Source organism: Ascaphus truei, chromosome 18 (assembly GCF_040206685.1).
Source record: "Ascaphus truei isolate aAscTru1 chromosome 18, aAscTru1.hap1, whole genome shotgun sequence".
In the NCBI taxonomy this organism is placed as follows: Eukaryota; Metazoa; Chordata; class Amphibia; order Anura; family Ascaphidae; genus Ascaphus; species Ascaphus truei.
The window spans coordinates 20,154,078-20,170,093 of record NC_134500.1 but is presented as its reverse complement, the minus strand read 5'-3'; the positions used below and the strand labels follow the sequence as shown (position 1 = coordinate 20,170,093).

At 42.7% G+C, this 16,016-nt stretch overlaps 1 protein-coding gene across 6 annotated transcripts in view; it reads right to left on the bottom strand.

Moving 5' to 3' along the window:
• Positions 1 to 16,016, bottom strand: part of RNF111 (ring finger protein 111) — a 67,338-nt gene that overhangs the window by 18,202 nt on the left and 33,120 nt on the right. For all 6 annotated transcript variants that reach the window (XM_075575807.1, XM_075575806.1, XM_075575809.1 and 3 more), the window contains 4 exons: positions 15,336 to 15,499; positions 11,062 to 11,244; positions 3,274 to 3,596; positions 1,583 to 1,832 (listed from right to left, as the gene is read on the bottom strand). In XM_075575807.1, coding sequence (XP_075431922.1) covers positions 1,583 to 1,832; positions 3,274 to 3,596; positions 11,062 to 11,244; positions 15,336 to 15,499 — 920 coding nt within the window. The remainder of the gene's footprint in view (positions 1 to 1,582; positions 1,833 to 3,273; positions 3,597 to 11,061; positions 11,245 to 15,335; positions 15,500 to 16,016) is intronic.

Genomic DNA, 16,016 nt, shown 5'->3' with positions numbered 1-16,016 from the left:
CATTTTTAATGTTTCTAATGTAGGAAGCATTTCCAAAGTGACAGCCCCTTCCCCTTCTGATAGGCTCTGGCTCTTGAGCCCCGCCCTCTCTCTTGAGCCCCACCCTCTCTCTAGCAGTGCACCAATTGTATCTAGTAACTGCCACGGTCAATCATATTCCAGGAACTACATTGCCCAAAATGCTGTGCAAGAACTGAATTAAATAACCCTGAGCAAGCGATAGATTACAGGAGAACGGATCGATCTGCAGCTTAGCTAATCACTTGTCAGTGTGCAGATTGTATTGATGCACATATTGAACGGGGAAACAATATATATATTTTTTTAAACGGCAGCTTGAATTGCAGCTTTAAGAGAACCGGGAATAAAAAAAAATAAAAAAACCTTTTGTACCATTTTCATCTTCGGTTTCATTCAAAGAGGTTTCCTTCAGAATCGAATGGTTATCTTAAAGGGTACAAGTAAATATCATGGAATGGGCAATTTGTTAACTCCTATACTGCCAAAGGGGTTAACAAAACACTCCTGTGTTGCAGTTAAACAGGTTAAATCAGACGTGTTTATCCAAGGAAAGGCTGGTACAGGGATACAAGGAATAATGAATTGTTCCACGACAATTCCCGTTATCTTTAAGGAGAGACCATTGTTTAACACTACTTTTCCTTATGGTATCTGAGGAGCAATAGCACTATGAAATTATGAACCCACAAAATATAAATATATATATATATATATATATATATATATATATATATATAATATATATATATATATATATATATATAAATATAAATATATACAAGATGTAAAGTATATTGTATAATGGACCGCTTTAATGATTCTAGAAAATGCATCCGTATGCTAGAATGGCTTCATGAGACAGGCTCAGAATTGATTATAGCTAAAATGCTATTTTGGGCGCTGGAATGCAAGTACATCCTAAATGAAACTGGTAGCATTTTCTGTGAGAAGAACCATTTACCAAATGGGTTTAAAAAAAATATATTTGAAAACTTGGTTCTAAAAATACCTCTAAATTATTTGTTAGCATTTCAAATGAGCCTTTGCCTACAGTTAGTGATAATGTTACAGCCATTAAATGAACACCTGCTGAGTTAGCAATGGCCTGGTCACTTTCTGCACAGGAGTGTGCGGCTTTCAAAAGGAACAAGGTGACGTACTGTGCAGTAAAATCAGCCACAACTAATAAATGGTGCTCAGAGACAAAGGAGACACAAAAACACAATGCGATCTACAAGCAGACACTATGGCAAAATAATACTTTCCAGGTGCTATTAACACTAAATAGATTGAGAAAAAGGACACACACACACACACACTAAAATGTTGCATCAAGTCTTTAACAGTGGTCAAGTATTAAACCTTTGGCTTCCACAGTGATATAAGAGCTGGTACTCCTTTATTTTCTGTTGCAGGCTGAATGGCACCTCATTTAATGCACGTGTACACACACACACACACACACACACACACACAAACAAACACACAAACAAACACACAAACAAACACACACACAAACAAACACACAAACACACACAAACGTATTTATAAACATACTTACAAGGAGCATGCATGTAATGCCGACATGATGAGAGGGAAGTCTGAGGAGGTGGCTGAGGCTGGGCCACAATGCTGGATCCATAGCTATCGATTGCTATAGTTTGGGCAGTGCCAGCAGCAGATTGATGCCCATACACTGTGGATCGAGATGAAGAGCCAGGACAGCAGGGATCGAAAGCCGAGGTGCTGTGAAAACTAACACCTCCGTGGCTTCTAATACCATTGTTGCTCAAATCTACTGGCAAGGCTTGCTGCAAAACAGAGGGGAGGGAGAAGACACTTTATCTACTAGAAAGATGGTAAAAATAAATAAAAAGATATTTATCGTGGAGGACTGAAACATCCATCCAGTTAGAATAAAATTGGTTCAATGTTGCAGAAGATACACGAGTGTTGACCATTTCTTCAATATCTGTCTCTCTCGATATCCCGGTGATGCATCCCCAAACATGGTGTGTGGGTGGTATACTTTTTTGGGGATGCATCCCCAAGAAACCATGCTAGAGAGAAGAGATGGATAACAGTGTTCGACAAACCTATACATTTGCTCGCCCCAAGCGAGTGGATTTAACAAAGTGGCGAGCTCCTATTGGCCCAAGCAGCACACGTGTGGTACTAGGTGACGAGTAGATTTTTTTGTTCGGCGAGTAGATTTTTTGTGTGGTTTGTCGACCACTGGATATACATACTGTATACAAACATTTATACGCACTTATACACACATATTTTAAGTTCTACATGTTTCCTCAATGCCCAGTGGTTAAGTCTCATTTCGGTAACAGAGAAAACAGCGAAGAAGGGGGGAGCAGGGGTCAGCAGTAAAACTTCATTTGTAGGTTCCCTTAAGGAGTCTTATGAAGTTTTACTGCTGACCCCTGCTCCCCCCTTCTTCCCTGTTTTCGCTTTCTTTTGAGGGATCTAGGAAAGATCCCATAGGGGGTCTGAGAAGGTGGTCCTAACAACGTTTACCACTGCGGATTCACTAAGGAGAAAAGAAGATTACCCACCAATCCCATTCATAGTTAGCGCCTGAGGTTTGTTTTGCTTTTGTTTTCATTTCGGTAACAGGCACATGAAGATCCTTTGTATAAGCTATAAAGAGTCTGCCTAGGCAAATCATGCAGCATGAACCACTGTTGTATTACTTTAGCATCAAACCTTTCTTAGTCCTTTTTAAATGCCATAATTCAAGAAGCCAACTTGTTTCATCCAAGCAATTGGATTTTAAGTACCCCCCTAACCGTTTCATAGATACATCAAGGTTGGCAGCAAATAAGGATGAGTTAGTTGGCCATTAAACTTGGTTATGCTTTAGACCAGGGGTTCACAAACTTGGGGGTTGGGGTGGGGGCGCGGTGGTTACAGAAGACACACGCTCTTCCCAAGGCATTTTAATTAAATTAAATGCAAGGTCTATGTATCTCGCTTACCTTAATTCAGACGGCTATGGACAATGCGTCGCCATTTTGACGTGACGTGACAGCACATGACCTGCATCGTCATTTGACACTTGACAAGTTAAGGGGGAGGGGAGCCCGAGAAGTGGGGAGAGCAGGCAAGGGGGGCGCAGGGCAAAAACTTTGCGCACCCTTGCTTTAGACAAAAACTGAATCCACTATGTCTACGTCTTCATTCCCTTGTACACTGTTAAATTCCTGCTTTGCATTCACACTGTTGTGAAATGGGTCTTACCTGGTCATGATATGTGGTGCCAGCGCTGCTAGTTACCACACAAGGTGCGGGCACAGTTGGGTTCCTTTCCACGGGACAGTGTGAGTCGGTGAAAGAAGGAGACAGTGGGACAGCTGGATGGGAGGAGTGGTGGTGGTGATGATGGTGGTGTTGGAAGTGGTGACCATGTGGTGGGAAACAGCTCGAGTGGGGATGTCCCAGGATATGGTGATTCTGTGAGGATCCTCCGCAAGGCGAGTGTTGGGGACAGCAAGATGGTAACCTCGGCATCGCTGGGGGGCCACTTTCCACTGCAGTGCCAGAATTAGTCCTCCTAGTATCATCTAGAAGAACAATTAACGTATGATGCATATTCCTAGTAATCACTAAAGAAAATGTGTGGTTGATGTCGGGCTATAAATGGTACATTAGCTGAAATTCAAGTTCAAATTCAACCTACTACAGGCATACCCCGCATTAACGTACGCAATGGGACCGGAGCATGTATGTAAAGCAAAAATGTACTTAAAGTGAAGCACTACCTTTTTCCCACTTATCGATGCATGTACTGTACGGCAATCGTCATATACGTGCATAACTGATGTAAATAACGCATGTGTAACAGGCTCTATAGTCTCCCCGCTTGCGCACACCTTTGGTACAGGTAGGGAGCCGGTATTGCTGATCAGGACGTGCTGACAGGCGCATGCGTGAGCTGCCGTTTGCCTATTGGGCGATATGCCCTTACTCGCGAGTGTATTTAAAGTGAGTGTCCTTAAACCGGGGTATGCCTGTAGTTGAGTCTCATTCTGTGTAAATGCAACAAGGAGGAAGCCTATGACATTTTTAAACTGTACATTAGAATTTCTTTTATGACAACCCAACATTGGTCCACTAAAAAAGTATCTCAACCTATAACAAACATGCTGAAAGTACCCTGCATCGCTCGGTAAGTCTAAGAAGCTGTGTCCATATGAGGGACGTGCAGGCAGTGCACTGCTTGTGGAGTGTAAAGCAAAAAGATGTGACGGTGGCTGGATCAATTGTAGTTAAAAAAAAAATTACTTCTTTATTCAAGATCTTACAAAACAGAGCAGGGAGCCCGAAACACATCAGGGTACCTCACAGCGCCATGTGAACTCTGTTTTGTAAGATGGACACAGCTTTCTAGTATCCATGCTGCAATTGCACGCCAAATACAGGACTACAGGACCAATTGCCACGTGAGTACTTTCATTCTTTCTACTTGAATATTATCTCCGTACTCTACAGCCTTCTAGTCTAGCCCCAGGGGAGTGTTTGCTGTATACAGGTATACCCCGCATTAATGTACGCAATGGGACCAGAGCATATATGTAAAGCGAAAATGTACTTAAAGTGAAGCACTACCTTTTTCCACTTGTCGATGCATGTACTGTACTGCAATCGTCTCATACGTGCATAAGTGATGTAAATAATGCATTTGTAACAGGCTCCATAATGTCCCCGCTTACGCACAGCTTCAGTACAGGTAGGGAGGTGGTATTGCTGTTCAGGACGTGCTGACAGGCGCATGTGCGAGCTGCCGTTTGCCTATTGGGCGATATGTCCTTAATCGCGAGTGTACTTAAAGTGAGTGTCCTTAAACCGGGGTATGCCTGTATGAAGTTGCAAGCTGGGGTCCCACTGTTCATTCACTTTGAACGGTCAGGTTAGCCCAGCCCAGGTGTGTGGTTCTAACTCATTTCTCCCCCTAAATCAGAGCATTATTTGACTAGCTACACAAGCAAGCCTTTATTGGATAAACTACCTGTTATTCATGTGGATTTGATGTTATATCCGGATATATTACATGGTAGTACATTATGGAGTATGCATTTTTCTGAGCACGGATACAGAGCTTGTCTCTAATGTTAATTCGTAATTCTAAGAAGCCAATCTCTTCCCTTCCCTCCCTCATCTCTGCCATCACTTTCCTTTAATTGCTTATGATGTGCCCCAATTTTTCCTGTCTCGCTCCTCCAGCAATTTTATTTTCTCACGTGCCAACTGACTTCCTCTTTCTTTCTTCACCGATCTGCTTTCTGTGTAAACTTTATAGCTATCCGATTCTCCTTAGCCACAAATCTATGTGCATTATGATGTCACCAGTATGATGTCACTTGCCAGTTGCATAGCATACCAGGTACAACACCCAGTGGCTGACCTGCTTTGAGAAACTGTAATAGCTCATAGAATTAAAAATAGAGCGGTGGAACTTTGGAGCTCCGGGGAGGGGGAGGCCCCCGCGGGAAGATTTAAACTCGGGGCGATGAGGTGCACATGGGACATTTGGTCCAAAAGCAAAAAAAAGATACGACCTCTCCATCCACCCCTCAAGTCTGATCCCGATATTCCATAATCCTGGGTTCCCACTGGGGTGTTCTCCCAAATATGTGGAGCAGCTCAGAAGTATGGACATTCTGGCAGCAAAATACCTTATTAAAGAAGGAGAGATCCTCTCATACCAGGAGTTAAAGCAAAAGCCCCACAAACAGATCCTCCCAATTTTTAGCTACCTACAGATCCAACATTTTCTCCAAACGATCTCTCAGAAAACCAAATTCACCTCCCCACGAACTTTGAGAAATTATGTATGGAAGGCCTTTATAGAGGTGGTTTGATATCGGAGATATACACGGGGATAACATCTCATGCAACTTCCCAACCTCACAATTATATGCGGAAATGGGCTGAAGACCTAAACATAGAAATAGATAATGACAACTGGAGGGATATCTGGGAATCGGCTGCTGCTAAAAAAAAAAAATATCAATCTGTACAGTTACGAAAGAAAACATATACAAAATCTTATTTCAAATGGTACCTAACCCCGAGTAGACTGAGCCAGATCTTCCCAGGAACTCCAGATCTCTGCTGGACAGGGTGTGGTATGAGGGGACATGGTCCATATCTGGTGGAACTGCCCACGAATACAGACATTCTGGACCATGGTTCAAGGCTTGATATTCGAGAGCACAGATCTGAGAGTGCCTATAGACCTGCTAACATTCCTATTAGCAAAACCAATAGAGTAACTTCAAACTCCAGTAAGCAAACTCATATCATTTATACTTACAGGGGCTCGCTGCTCTATAGCAGCCGCTTGGAAAGACATACACCCCCCATCTAGACGTACAGTCATATTAAGAGTTAACAATGTTAAACTATTGGAAAAGTTATCAGCCCAATTAAACCACTCCCTTGACAAATTTGATAAGATATGGGAACCCTGGTCCCTAGACTAAAATACTTATAAAACCGGAAGGAAAAAGTCCTTCCAAAAACTTATAAATGCCAAGTAGACAGACCCTGACCCTACCCCCCCCCTCCCCTCCCCTCCCTCTTCTCTCTTTACCTTTTCTCTTGCCCTACCTATCTCATAGGTACATAAGCACGGCTCACAAGATTGGTTCACAAAAGTGCTATAGTTATCGCTCTGTACTAGAAATGATATAGCTAATACCATGTTAAAAATCCACAAATGTTACGTTGAACCTCAACCTTGAGATGCGAATTTCAATGTTTAAAGAGATGTTACTGTATTGTGAAAACAATAAAAAAGATTGAAACAAAAAAAGTAGAATGTATCCAATTGTATCCAAACAGACAAACACCTGCTCCTTGATCTCAGGAACCATCATGCAAAATTTGGTTTCGAGATCTTAGGCCTGTGACATAGTCCAACAGACCCTGCTGAGCAGATGAACTTACCCCTTCATCTGTGATCAGCGCGGCTTTAGCAGCCGCTTCCGCATGCGTGCGGCGGCTCAGAATTTTTCAGGAGATAGGAAGGTTTGAATTTCGGTGCTGAGGGGAGCGGAGGAGCGGTCACGTGACCGCAAACATCCAATGGGAGCGAGGGACTAACCCCGCCTCCCGCCACCGCTCCGCCTTCACCCCGCCCCCAAAGCGCGCTCACTGCCTCGCCTGCCAGGACACAAAAAGGCACCAAATTGAGCAGGTGAGGCAGAGCAGGAGCACTGCTCAGCGCGGCCCGAGGCATCATGCCAGAGGCCTTAAGAAGTGTCCAAATGCCTAGCGAACAAACGACTTTCCAAAATATATAGTAGATGCAGCAATAAATTCTGACTATCCTTAAAGGTAATAAGATAATCCATTCAAAGTTGGTATTATCTTCTAACGCAATTCCCAGGTACTCTTTACAAACACAACCTACTGTAACGTGAGCGCTAGGCACTAGCACAGGGTGGCCAACTCCAGCCCTCAATGGCAACCAAGAGGTCAGGTTTTCAGGATATCCCTGCTTCAGCACAGGTGGCTCAAAGAATTAGCCATCTGTGCTGAAGCAGGCCCTTAAGGACTGGAGTTGGCCTAGTGTATAGTGTTCACGTGACAGTAGGTTGTGTTTGTAAAGAGAACATGGGGAATTTCTTCAGATTATACCAACTTTGACCTTGAGAACTGAAGTTGGCCACTCCTGCACCAGCAGTATATGGTCTCAGAAGAGCGAGATTTTGTTTTGTTTGCGTCTTTAGCTAAGATGGTATCGAGTGTCATTTCCCCTTCAGGATGTTAGAAGGGCAGGGTGAAAGAAAGGGGAAAGGAAATATTTGCCAAGCTTTTTGCATAGTGGAATAAAGGTAAAAAGCACTCAATGGTGAATTTCCATACAGGATTCAATGATCTGAAACATTGTTCAGTGTTAAACTGTAGATACAAGGCTCAAGTGTTTGACATGAAGATGCGAGAAGTGTTTATTTTGCACTATTTGCAGAAATATTCCATAAATGTTAAGCAGTCATGTAATCCTTTAACACCATGATTTACATTACACAACTGTCAAAATCTTAAACCTGTTCTCTTAGCACATACGAGGAGTTTATAAAAATGGGCGAATATCCAACTTGGTTCTACCATTAACTTAACCCAGTATCTCTAACAAAGAAGTGGTTACGGCCGTTTCCTCTTCCTGTAGTTAAACTCATTAAAACCAGAGACATAACATAAAACACAGACAAAGCTCAGTTTTTAGCACATCTAGTGAGACTCATACACGGTACAGTGCCTGAATATATATGGATAAATATCTAATAAGTAAATATATATTCAGGCACTGTACCGTGTATGAGTCTCACTAGATGTGCTAAAAACTGAGCTTTGTCTGTGTTTTATGTTATGTCTCTGGTTTTAATGCATATTGCCATGCTCAGTAGCACTCCTCTGATACTCATATGCTTATATATATGTTGTGGGTATTTTGGGGGTTTAATAGGAGCTTGTTAGGTGTCCAGTATGTAGTTAAACTCAGTCTGAAAAAAAAAGCTGTGAAGTCCAGCATGAAACTTCCATAAAAAACATCTATAAAATCATTATTCAACAAAAGTCCCCATTCTCCTATCGTCTCCAACATCTCAAGCCATTCATTTAAAAGGCAAATAATTGGGCAATTGGAATGAGTGGCTCGTACAAAATCATCCCAAAGAAAACTCATGGTCAGTTAGGATTCATTGTCTGCCAGTGATCTGTTCACTCCTTTTGTTACAGTAACAGCTGGCAATTGAAAGGTATGAATAGAAGTTCCTGCTATTATATTGATTCATCTTGTTACATTGCAGCAGCTTTAAGATTTATTTTAGGGCGATACGCTCATGACTCCAGCACCCTACCGTTCCCCCCCCCCCCATATGACTATTAAATATACATTATAATAGTAGAGCTATAGTATATCAAGTGTATGAATAAATGCGTGTATTCATAGGTACACAGATACATAGACATAGCACATTTTGGAAATCCTTGTGTTATTTTCTCAAGACCGGCTAAATAATCTGCTCAGATCTGCTGCAATGAAGTCAAAACACTTCACATTCTAGTTTTCTTTCAAATTTAAGTCAAAGAGTTCGTCACAGAGGTTTCTTCTTCACATGTACCAGGGCTGTTCAAACTCAGCCCACCAAATACAGCCTGGAAAGGGCCTTGGAGTGAGAGAGTGAAGAGAGTGAAGAGAGTAGAGAGAGTGAAGAGAGTAGAGAGAGTGAAGAGAGTGAAGAGAGTGGAGAGAGTGGAGAGAGTGGAGAGAGTGGAGAGAGTGGAGAGAGTGGAGAGAGTGGAGAGAGTGGAGAGAGTGGAGAGAGTGGAGAGAGTGGAGAGAGAGAGAGTGGAGAGAGAGAGAGAGAGAGAGAGAGAGAGAGAGAGAGAGAGAGATACATTTTGCTGTATGGACAGGACTCAGTGTGGTTGTTTCCCCTCATACAGAGGTAAAAGGAAAGGTTTGCAGTGTAGTGTTAGGACCTGCATATTTGGTTATACCTTGGCGTTGGCATGCAGGCTTATGATGCTTTCACCAAAGGGTTTAAATAAATAAACCAAGAAAATATTATTAACTATTTAAAGTATTTAAACTTTACACTTATTACCATATATGTTTTGTCAATTGGATGTAGCATTGGACTCCACTGTCTTTTGTTGCTCCTGCTACAACCAAGAAGTTAAATGCGATATATTTATTTATTTTTGCACTGGAACCCATTTGAAAAGCTAAGGTAAATGTTAATGTACATGGTAGCGGGAATACAGACAGAAAAGTTCCACATGTGCTAGACTCTTCATAGAAGCTGTTCTACAGACTACGATCGCACCAGGTCCCCGAAGCAGCCAAGGAGCCCTAAACTCCAGAAGGGTCCGCATCTAAAAGCGAAATGACATATTGACACATCTCAACGCGTTCCGCATGGAGCACGGCTGCGTGCAAAACGTGTTCAGGTTTACATGAGTGTGACATTATGCTTTTACGTACAGAAGCTTCTGGAGTTGAGGGCTCTTTGGCTGGTACAGGGACCTGTGGCAACAGGACTCTGCAGAAACACATCTATGAACCACGGGACATACCTGTTGAAGCTCCATTGTACGTTTTAGAAACTAGCTGTAATTTTTCAATACAATTTCATTTTTACATATCCCTGGTGCACTTTGTCTTCCATACATGGTACAGGTTTTAAATGGTTGTAACATTTTCAAGTATAATAATTTACAGTTTTTAAATAGATCCAAAATAACATTACAATATTCGTGCTCCTCATTTTTTTTTTTTCTCTCAGATCTGTCCCCTTTGGAAAACTAGCTGAAGAACCCAGAAATGTGCTATGCTTTTCAAAATCTCAGTGTACATAAAGAGGAGACCAGTGAGGTTTCAAGAACTCTGTACACACGAATACATCTATGAAGAGTTCTCACTATGGTCCATTAAAGCAGCAGACCAAGCCATATTCTACATACGTTTAAAAAAAATTAAAATAAAAAATCAGTTCTGTACTATGAAAAAATATGTGCAGCTTTTTTTTTATTTTTAAACAATTCTGAATTACATTTTCAATGTATTATGTATTCTAATAGAACAAGCATTTTTTTTTCTATAGCAACCATTTACAGAGTCACATCCCTTCCTCTTCTGAAACAGGCCTTTTTGAGCCCTGCCCTCTCTCTAGCAGTGCACCAATTGTGTCTTGCGACTGCCTCATCATCTGATCTTCCCCACAGAACTTTGCATCTTTGGACCTCTTCTGCTGCACTGACAGCCATTTAGTGAACCCCCGAGCCAAATCTTCGACGATCAATCACAGGAGAACGGACCAAACAGCAACTTAGCATATTTACTAATCATTGTGTGGATTGTATTGATGCACATATTAAAAGAGATAATAATTAAAAACAAATAAAAACCGGCAGCTTGGACTGCTGCTTTACAATGGTATTACGACAGGATACACACTTCTCCATGCCCACGGCTACTAACACTTTGTACTACACATTTAAGCTGGAAGGACTCACCTGCTGTGGTACTAGTGCTGCAACTAGGAGGAACTGTGGATGTTTCCGGCAACGTGGAAGGCTGACCCCCCGACGAGCCCGAAACAACATCAGAGGCCGGCTCTGAGGTAGACGTATTGCTGGAAGCAGAGCTGATGGGCTGGAACTCCACTCCGCCGGAGGTAGATGGCACGGCCGTGGGATCTGCATTACAGAAACTAGTCTTACTATACACAGAAAATAAAGTCCATCTGACCCGAAGCGCGATAAAACGGTCTGCAGAAATTAAATGGCTCTTTGCATCTGGATACAACCAAAGAAAATCAAGTGCAAATATCACTTATAAAGTAGTGTCAAATTAAATAGATCATATATATGATTAAAAAAGGTGGGCCTTGCAGAGCAATGTTCTTTAAGTACATTGAACAGAACTTTACATTTATGGCCATCAAACTTTACTTTGTTGGAACATCAGAAAGTTAAGCATTTTCAATTACTTTAGCACCTTAATGAAGGTCTTTGGCTCCTCCATCAATGAAGGATGCACATGTATTGTGTGTGAGGAATTGGAAATTCTACAAAGTTCCCCCTCTGTATTGACCATTAATCACATAAAATCAGAGTGCACATAAGGTAAGATGTTCAGTGCATAATGCGCCCTTCTGTGCCTGGACTGGGAAACCTTTCCCGGCCACAGAACCCATATTTAATAAATATTATGCTTACTTATCAGACTATTGCTAACAAACTGTGACCTACCCAGGCAGTGTCCTGAGCTTGTGGGGGGATAGAGGAGGGGGGCGAGAGATAGGAACACATGCTGAATAAGGCCCTAAACAGTACACCTCAGTGTGTGGAGACAGTATGGGTAGTTATTGCTGCCAATTACTGCAGGGGCTTCCAAAGTCGCGCCCCACAATGCCAGGCCGCTGTGGGTGCAATTCATTGTGAGGAGCAACTTTTGAAACTCGTGCTGTGCACAGCAAGTTACTAAGTGCACAGTCCCAACACAGGCCAGGAAGTCCCTATACTGACTGCGATACACCAATACATTTTTGGGGGCAAACCCCTCCGAGACACCTCATGAACCCGTAGGGCACGAGTGGCCAACCTTTTTCTCTGGCTAATAAACGAGCAAAAAAAATCTGGGAGGCCACTGTTGTCAGCGTTGCTGCCATAGAAAATGTTGCCATGTTGGAAATCACTGCTTTAGGAGTTGTGCCGCCACATATAGCTTCCACATGCTAGATTATATTATGGAAAGCTGATTTGTAAATTAATCACATCAATCCTAATAAGAAGGGACAGCAACAGATGGCATCTTTTAAGGGTACTTTATATCAGGAACTTTAAATACCCAATAACAAAAACTGTGTGAGAACATAGCTATATTGCATAATAAAAAGCCATGTTAGATAGTCATCTATCGGTCATGAGCAAGTACAAAAGCAGAAGCATTTCAATTTGGGCCTTTCCAGTATGTAGCGTGTTAAAAGTCAATAACGTGTGTTCCTTGCTATGTTGGATTAGATTGCAGTACATATATCTCAATATGGAAATATCACAGGGATTTGGAAACATCTATATAAACAGGAGCTGGGATGTCCCTAGGGACAGAATATTGTAACCGCATATCTGCTGTTTCTACAGCAGACAACTTAAGTGAAATACAAAAGGCTTATTTCCTTTAGAACCAAGCGCATGAACATCATAAAATATACATGTACAACTATAACAGTGTACGGCCCCACAGGGAACTATATAAACCTTCCAGTGCTGCCGTAAGATGCTGCTACTGACGGCCACAGAAATACGCAAGTGGCTGATTTTGAACATGTCCATGTGAAATGGACTTATTCATTATAAAATAACTGGATTTCTCCCGTCTTTCTAAATGTATATACCCCGTTGCTAGGCACTAGAGCCTGTATCTGTAATACAATTGTCACTGAGTTTCTGGCTCGAGTCTACGTTTAAGAATGTGGTAGGAAGGACTATTGTATTTAAAACTCAAAATCTTATTCCAGGTTATCCAACAGTACAAAGACAGTCTGAAATGTTGGAGCACATGAACATGAAATGTACTGGCGGGTAATAGACTGGGATGTACATGTTAGACAATTACTAAATCTATAGTAAAAAAACCTGTACATTTAAGATGCATTTGCCTGTGGCAGACGAATGCCCATGTTGGATGAAAAAACATCCCACTATATAGTGCATTATTATGTATGCAACCTGTAATTCATATTAATCATAATGAATAATGCAGAGGTACATAAGTAGTTTTTAATTAGCTCTGCAAATACTTTGCAAAGGATGGGGGGCAGAGAGGAGAGAGAGAGAGAGGGGGCGGAAGAGAGGAGAGAGAGAGAGGGGGCGGAAGAGAGGAGAGAGAGAGAGGGGGTGGAAGAGAGGAGAGAGAGAGAGGGGGCGGATGAGAGGAGAGAGAGAGAGGGGGCGGAAGAGAGGAGAGAGAGGGGGCGGAAGAGAGGAGAGAGAGAGGGGGGGCGGAAGAGAGGAGAGAGAGAGGGAGAAGAAGAGAGGAGAAAGAGGAGAAAGAGGAGGAGGGAGAGGAGAAAGGAGGAGGGAGAGGAGAAAGGAGGAGGGAGAGGAGAAAGGAGGAGGGAGAAGAGAAAGGAGAGGAGAAAGAGGAGGGAGAGGAGGGAGGGGAGAAAGAGGAGGGAGGGGAGAAAGAGCAGGGAGGGGAGAAAGAGCAGGGAGGGGAGAAAGACAGACGGTAGAAGAGAAAGAGAGAAGGGGGAGAGAGAGAGGGCGCGAAGAGAGGAGAGAGGAGAGATTAATCCATCCTATTATTTTGAACCTAAAGGAAATGACTCATGTTTAATACACTGACTCGCGCCTAGAGCTTACTCACGGCCCTATTACCTACTTCCCTATACAGCAGGGAGGTTGGAATAGGGATACTCGGTCGCATTTAGTCATTGAATTCCAAGTAGAGAACACGTTGCCAGCTTATTTCCTCTGTGTTTTGCTCTAATCTGTTTGGTGATTAGACCTCTTCCCTGCCCGCTGGGAATGTAATACACTGAAAATCAAGGGTGGAAAGTTTAAAGCAGCTACCCCCCTACTATTCATTATTATTTATTTTCCATGATTAGAACTGGTGGGATCCTAGGAGCTGAAACAAGCTTTCAAAACCTTTATGAACCCCCTTTTCCTTCACTTCTGGGTTCCTGAGATATCTACTTTATGTGCCAGTGTTTCTGGTCCCATTTGTGAAGTCAATATGGCCGCCATCCAAGTCTCACTCCAACGGCCCAATGCATAGCCACAATGTCAGGCATTGCGGCCAGCCAATTGGATGACCATGGCAGCCATCTTTCATTTTAGTGGCAACTAAAACGGTGATTATCTCGGTGTCTGCTGAGCCAAGGATATAGAGGCTACATAGTAGATGAGATTGAAAAAAGACATACGTCCATCAAGTTCAACCTGTGCTAGATATAGACAGATACTTTTATCCTATATTCCTTCCTGACTCCAAATATTGGCAATCGGATTACTCGTTGGGTCAACATCCTTCCCATGTTTACTTATTTGGTATATCCCTGTATACCCTTCAGAACTGGGGGACCCACACATGTTTGATTGCTGCTTTAGCATCTAATTTACACCAAAACAACTTGTTTCTGAAATTTCAGACAAAAAAAAAAAAAGCAAGATCAATTATGTTATGAAAGCCATTTTAGGTTAATTATAACTTGGCAGATAATGCTGGACCCTCAGAGAATGGTGAATCACAACACATTTATGAATCCTGGCATATGTTGCAAACCATGGGGTATTTATGATGTACTACCAATTCCTTCCTCCGTGTTATCGGTCACCTCCCATAGTGAAACATTTATTTATTTTTACTGGAAGAAGAGGGCTTGGATGTAACTTGAGGGACGGAGCTATGATTGCCAACCTTCAAACCGTTCATTGCATAGATCAGAGGTGGTCAACACTAGTCCGTAAGAGCCACCAACACGTCACGTTTTAAGGCTATCCCTGCTTCAGCGCAGGTGGCTCAATGAGTGGCCACCTGTGCTGAACCAGGTATATACCCATAAACAGTGGTTGACAAATCACCAAAAAATCTACTCGCCACACAAAAAAATCTACTCGCCACCTAGTACCAAACGTGTGCTGCTTGGGCCAATATTTACTCGCCCGGGGGTTAAATCCACTCGCCCGGGGCGAGCAAATGTATAGGTTTGTCGAACACTGCCCATAAAACCTCACCCGTTAGTGGCCACCCCTGGCATAGATGAATAATTATCACGTACCATCTTCATCAACAGTCAGGTCCACAACTTCAGTGGCGCTTTGTCTCAGAGGTTGGATAACGGTGGAAACCCTACTGCGACTTCTCGGCTCCTGTGGTCTTCCAGACTGAGAGTTTGAGCTTTGGCCCCAATGAGATCGAGAATGTCCCAGTGAGGAGCGAGATCTGAAATAGAGAGGTACTGGTAAGGAGACAGAATTGGGAAAAGTGAACCTGGAAAGTTATTAACTGGATATTACCTGCTGCCCTAAGAAAATACAAAGTGAAGCTGCCCATGTCTGAAGGACCCTTACGATCCATTACTTTAAAAAGGGCAATAAAGGAGTTTGTTTTCCTATTAAGGGTGCAGACCCACATAGTCGGACCGTTGAATTTCTTAGGGGCCTCTGAATGGGGAAGTGCTTGCCAATTAAGTATTTTCTGTACCCTTACCCCACACCCTGTTCTTATCAGACAACCAATAAAGCTAAGGGGAGGTGAAGATGGGGGGTGAGGTGAAGATGGGGGGTGAGGTGAGGATGGGGGGGAAGGGGGGTGAGGTGAGGATGGGGGGGAAGGGGGGTGAGGTGAGGATGGGGGGGGGGTGACAACTGGTTATACAAGCACTTGCTGATCACACAATCACATCGCACAAAAGGGAGCAGACAGAGAAATGCAGATTGTCTATTAAAGGAGCAATCCC